Genomic DNA, 6,584 nt, shown 5'->3' on the forward strand with positions numbered 1-6,584 from the left:
CAAAAAGGGGGAGAATATTGCAGATTTGATTTTTTAACTTATTTTTGAATTTTTAACTTTTTGCAGATTTAAGTTTGTTTTGAACACTTATTCTGCAACAATTCTTGCAGTAGTGATGTTTATGGATATGGATGTTTAAATCTTGATATGTGTTTAATTTTTTCAAGATTAACAAGTTTTCTGTGGTTGCAGAATTGATGCTATCCAGATCCTTAACTAACTGTTTTTTATAAGATATCATGTACTGCTAAGAGTTGTTTTGCAGGTTATAAATCTTTAAATCTGCAGGGAAGTTTTGCCAACATCAAAAAAGGGAAGATTGTTGGAGAAAACTCCTTTAATGTTTTGAAGTTGACAAAACTTATCCAAAGTCTATTCTGAATAATTCTAGACTTTTGTGTCACAGTCTGAAGACTCCCAGACTGTGTCAAAGTCTGCTTACTCTGACAAATTCCAGACTGAACAAACGTGAAGGATGAAGACTTTTTCAAATAAGGGATTATCTTTCTTTCTTCAAGGGTTCGGTTCGTATGGATTATATATGGTCTTCTGGTTGGAAATATCATCTACGAGATTGGATATCTTTATTGGAATCAATTTGGATACACCAAATTTTTTTTGGAGGGCAAGTAATTTTGGAAAGAATCTACTTATGGAAACCAAGATCCTGATTGTATGGGCGAACATAATTGACATGCTTTCATCACAATCTTCAAATAGCTCAAGATCTCCTTGATTGATTTTTTCCAACGGGTTGATTGGAAGAATTCATTTGGAAAGTGCCAACGGTCGAAAAGGCATGAGTATTTAAGGAGGACTCTCCAGTTGTTTGATAGAGTGTGTGAAAGAGAAATTCCAAAGTTTGAAACTTCCCATTCCCTTGTTACTTCTTACACTGAGCTCAAAATTGTACTCAAAAGAGAGAATTATAGTGTGACTTCATGAGAGACCAGTAGAGACTCTTCACTATGGAATTGAGATCGCAAGATTGTAAATTCTCTTTTGATTCATAGTGGAATCCAGCCAATAGGCTGCCAGCGTGGGAGAGTGGACATAGGCTTAATCTAAGCCAAATCACTATAAATTTTGTGTTCATATTCTCTTCCCTGAAGTTCTTTATTTTATTCATAGTTCTATATAACTGCTAAAGTCTGAACCTACTCAAAGTCTATTATTCTTCAGACTCATTTTCAAAAGTGAAATATTTTTACTATTCTTTACGAAAATTGTTTTCACACATATTCACCCCCTCTAGGTGTCCATACTAGCACTTCATGAAGAACCACCGAAGATTGGTCAAATAGAATTTTCTCTTCATTAGAAATTGTGGAAAGAAGGGGCGTAGATTTAAGTTCTGTTTAAATAAGTAAGTTGAATAGATAGTATCTTGTCCTTCGCATTTTTTCCTACTTCCTTTCTTTCTTTCCCTTCAAAGTTCATCCACTACCCCAATACCACACATTTCCTCCATTGACGTCAAGTTGCAAACGGCCAAGAAGTCTTTGCAAGTTCGCAAAATAAGTCGTGATGTGACTACTCTTGAGTATGAGGCTTGTTCTCCTTCGCCGTTGATCGTGGGCTTGATAAGTCCAGTTACGTAAACCAGAGGGAAGGAAGACTGAGATATTTTGAGGGGAGACTAGATTAACCTCCACGCGAAAACCAACAAGAAAAGCTCCAGTTTCTTCTTCCCTAATTTCACGCTTCACCTTTCAATTCCCACGTTAAAGCCCAACTGTCCAAACGCAAATTCTGCAACCTTGAGAAAACAAAAATTTAAAATTTTCTCTTAATCACTAGCCAGGCACGTAAGGCTTAGCCCAATCCACGTGGGAGTATTTCAAATGACCAAACCAGGCGGTGACCATTTATAGATGCGAGTGTTATCTCCTAAGTCAATCCGCCATGGGGAATTGGGATGTCTCAAGTTTTTTGAGAGGAATGGAAGACTTACTTAAGGAGGAGGGAACGTCACCAAGTTTATTGATTGGGCTGTTGACTTGATGATCCCAATTTTCTTCTTTAAGTACGTGTCGGTTGTACTCATGCTCGTGCAAGAAACAAAGAAAAGCCTATTCCAAATAACCTAAACAACCTGTCATGGCTAGATCTCAGAAACAACCCCTCATGTTGTTCCTCGCTTGTGCCCTCCTCATGCTCACGCAAGAAATGCCTTGTCTTGCTTCGTCTCGAAGCTCTTCTTTGGTGGCCCTTGCCGATGCTAGTAACCAAACGGTAAATGAGGAAGTGGAGGCCCTCCTAACATGGAAGGCTACGCTAGACAGCCAAGGTCGCTATGCACCGTCTTCCTGGAATGGTAGCAACCCTTGTTCGTGGCATGGAATCAATTGCAATCCTCTCGGCAGCATCACAAGCTTGAACCTTTCGAATTCTGCCATACATGGTACGCTTCGTCATCTCAATTTCTCCCGGTTACCCAACTTAGTCGCTCTAAAGCTTGCCAACAACTCGTTCTCTGGAAACATCCCTCCAAGCATGGCTAATCTTGCCAAGCTTGCTCATCTGGACTTGTCTCGAAATAACCTCTCGGGAAACATTCCAACTCAACTCGGGTCATTGCGATCTTTACAAATTCTCGAGTTTTCACGTAATAAGCTTTCTGGTCCTATCCCTCAAGAAATTGGAAACCTTACATCTCTCTTGACGCTCACTCTCTCCGAGAATTACTTCAGTGGCTCTATACCTGATTCTATAGGAAAGTTGGGAAATTTGGCTATCTTACTCCTCGATGAGAATAATATCTCTGGCTCTATTCCTTCCAGTATAGGAAACTTAAGCAAGCTCACTCAGCTAAGTCTACGTGTGAATAATCTGGTGGGCTTTCTTCCCATTGGGATAAATAATCTCACATGCCTCGCACTCCTACGGTTATCTACTAACGACTTTGTTGGCCAATTGCCACAACAAATATGCGGTAGCCAAACCCTTGTAAATTTTACTGCTTTTAACAATCACTTCACAGGACCTATCCCCAGAACCTTGAAAAATTGTTCAAGTTTATGTAGACTTAGGCTCCAAAACAACTTGCTCAAGGGAAACCTAACCGATGCTCTAGGTGTGTACCCTAAGTTGGATTATCTTGAGTTGAGCACCAATGAATTTTATGGTGTGCTCCCACCAACATTGGTTGAATGTAGAAATTTAAAGAGCTTGATAATCTCCAACAATAAAATCTCCGGAACCATACCCCTCAACTCGGAAATATGAATCAATTGCACAAGCTTGTCCTCTCTTCGAATGATATTGTTGGGGAAATTCCTAAAGACCTAGGAAAATTGAAGTTGCTGTTAGAGCTTTCATTGGGCTGCAACCATCTTGAAGGCCACATCCCTCAAGAACTTGGAGGGTTGCTTAGTCTACAGAAACTTGAAATTGCAAGAAACAACTTGAGTGGCTCAATTCGTACAGAACTTGGGGGGTGCTCCAAACTTCAGTTCTTGAATTTAAGCAGGAATAATCTTGAAAACAGCATTCCTGTGGAGATCGGCAATCTTCGGTCTCTTCGAATTCTTGATTTAAGTCAAAATTTGCTTACGGGAGTAATACCTGGACAACTTCAACAACTGTATAGATTGGAAATACTCAATTTCTCACACAATCAGCTTTCAGGTTTAATTGAGTCGACCTTTAGTGATATGGTAAGTTTGACATCCATCGATATATCATATAATGAGTTAGAGGGTCCTTTACCAAACGTTCTTGCCTTTCGTAATGCTACAATTGAAGATGTGAGAGGAAACAAAGGCTTGTGTGGAGTTATTGCTAGTCTCAACCCTTGTACAGCAACAACGTCCAAAGGCAAGAACAAAAACAAAAAGTTGCTGCTAATTTTGATTCCTACTTTAGGTTGCCTACTTTTGTTGCTTCTTGTTGTGGGAATTTCAAATATAGTATGCCGAAGATCAAGGAAAATAGAGACTAGTTGGAACAATGGACACAATGGAAACTTGTGGGCAATATTAAGCTTCAATGGAAATGTAGTCTATAAGAGCATTATTGAAGCCACGGAGGAGTTTGATGCCAAATATTGCATCGGTGTGGGAGGACACGGGAGTGTTTACAAGGCCCATTTGCAAACAGGTGAGACTTTTGCAGTAAAGAAATTTAAGGAAGCAGCGGAAGTCAAAATCGCTAGTCAAAAAGCATTTGAAAGGGAGATTCATGCTCTGATTGAAGCTCGGCATCGGAATATTATCAAGCTCTATGGCTTTTGCTCGAGCTCTCAACATTCATTTTTGGTGTACGAGTTCTTGGAATCAGGCAACTTGAAGGATGTATTGAACGATGAAAAGAGGATAACAACATTTGACTGGAACAAGAGAGTGAATGTCATTAAAGGTGTAGCTTATGCTCTGTCTTACATGCACCATGAATGCTCTCCTCCTATAGTTCATCGAGACATGTCGAGCAAGAACATTTTAATGGATGAAGAATATGAAGCTCACGTCTCTGATTTTGGCACGGCTAAGGTTCTACATCCCTACTCATCCAATTGACTTCCTTTGGAGGCACTTTTGGATATGCAGCTCCAGGTAAGTTGGTTTCTTCAATAAAAAACATTCAATTAAATTGCCTTACTAAGATTTTGGCCCAAAAAAGATCGAATTAATAAGAAATAGAAAAAAAAAATGTTGTTTTCCCTCTACAGAGCTCGCATACACAATGGAGGTGAAGGAGAAATGTGATGTTTATAGTTTTGGAGTGGTGACATTGGAAGTAATCATGGGTAGACATCCAGGCGATCTCATATCGTCTCTCACTTCCTCAGCTTCTTCTTCATCAAGCAATTCAACAAGTTCATGTTGGCTCCTGAAACAAGCTCTAGATCAAAGAATTCCATACCCAGATGGTGACACACTAGGTCAAGTGGCTTTCATTGTAATGATGGCATTTACATGCTTGAGTGCAAAACCGGAGCATCGTCCAAACATGCAACGAGTGTCTCAAGAGATATCGGCATGTAGGTCAATCATGATAGGCCCGTGGGAGGACATAAAATTGAAAGAGCTAGTTGATCCCCGATGCTTCCCTTATTGACAGTTTGGTCTTTCTATAGCAGCTTGTGTAAGTAGTTCTCTCTCTTATTTCTCTTCCAAAGATGATATGCACTGTATCACTTATTTTCCCAATGATTAATTAACTACCTGAAAACAACTGCATATTTGCATTGTGTAATTTTAAACCAGATAAAATAGATCGTTGCAGATTCACCCGACCCTTAAGATTGGCTTAAGAGATGACAAGGTCATGATATGGCATGTCAAACTATTATAGTATTCCGAATCATTTGGCATGTGATTGACTAGAGTTCAATACCTATGATGTTTCTTCAATGGATTCGGGGATCTGCAAGCTTTCAGTAGTAATGTGTGCTCACGCCAGATTCAAAGCGATCATTACAAGGATGTTTCGATCATTAGACTCATGTTCACGCGACCCTTTGCACAACTTCGAAGAGCCGATATCTCCAAATCAGTGCTTTCCATGAGGTACTTGACGGGACGAGGCATAAAAACGCAAAACCTAACATAGCCATAAGAGTGTTAAAAATGACATCTGGCCTGTACACTAGACAAAGCTCAAATCAGCAATCAGAAGTTCCATGATTTCAGCAAGGTTAAACAAAAGGATCTCCTGTACAATTCCGTCTAGAGTGATCTCTAGAGAATACATCTAACAAAGTGTTGACCGCCAACTCCTCGTTGTCCAGAGATTTTGTATTAGATGTAAACCAAGAAGATACAAATCAATGCAAATACGATGACGTGGATGACATTGTTGGAGCCACAGTGGACGATGCTCTTGTTCAGTCTCCGGGCATTGTTCTTCCCCCTGCTCAATCTTTGATCAGAGTCGATTACTGACATCAAATCACTTGAGCAAGGAAACGAAAAGCCTTTTTTAATATCTCTAAACCAGTAACTATCAATCAAGTATGACACTGCATTCTGACATGATAATTTATAAGAACGGCTACAGGCTACACAGATGACAATGAAGCTTCATCGATAACACCAATCAGTGAGAACAGATGACAATGGCATAATAGCTAGGCGACTGCTGGTACCTCAAGCGGAAGCTCGAATCAAGATTCATGACGCTATTCTCCAAAATCCTTTTCTTACTTCTTTAGTTGTTCATTATTTAACAGGTTGCGTTGTCAAGCCCAGGGTGAGGGGTTCTCAGGCAATAGCATGTTTTATAGGGTGCATAGAGTTTACTCCATTCCATTGTCCAGTTAACAAGTTTCTCGATGCAGAAGCATTGAACGGATATATGACAACAGCGGCTGAAGGGAAAGAGCAGATCTTAATGACAAAATTATGACCTTCAACGTCAGAAAACTATTGACAATGAAGACAATGAACTTCAGCAGCCACCTCACTAGACATGGAATTCACCGTCAAATGAAATCACATCAGAAAATTTCACTTGTTGAAAAGTAAGAAGATGACCTGGTTTTCAATTTTTTTAATTTATTGGATAGGTTATAGTTAGCCTAACCATCCTTTTGAGGTCGGTCTTCAAGGTTATTTTATCCAGGACTTGCGATGGCCTCAAAT

General features: G+C 39.6%; 1 protein-coding gene across 1 annotated transcript; it reads left to right on the forward strand.

Annotated features, from left to right (window-relative positions):
- Positions 1-3,224: 3,224 nt before the first annotated feature.
- On the forward strand, positions 3,225-4,603 carry LOC104451798 (MDIS1-interacting receptor like kinase 2). Its single transcript, XM_010066386.2, has one exon. It carries the CDS (start codon positions 3,225-3,227, stop codon positions 4,515-4,517), a length of 1,293 nt encoding a protein of 430 aa, XP_010064688.2. The 3' UTR covers positions 4,518-4,603.
- Positions 4,604-6,584: the final 1,981 nt, after the last annotated feature.

This window comes from Eucalyptus grandis, chromosome 11 (assembly GCF_016545825.1).
Source record: "Eucalyptus grandis isolate ANBG69807.140 chromosome 11, ASM1654582v1, whole genome shotgun sequence".
Lineage (NCBI taxonomy): Eukaryota > Viridiplantae > Streptophyta > Magnoliopsida > Myrtales > Myrtaceae > Eucalyptus > Eucalyptus grandis.

Excerpts from the sequence above, each read along its gene's own strand:
- LOC104451798 (XM_010066386.2), top strand. The coding sequence starts at position 3,225 with ATGAATCAATTGCACAAGCTTGTCCTCTCTTCGAATGATATTGTTGGG.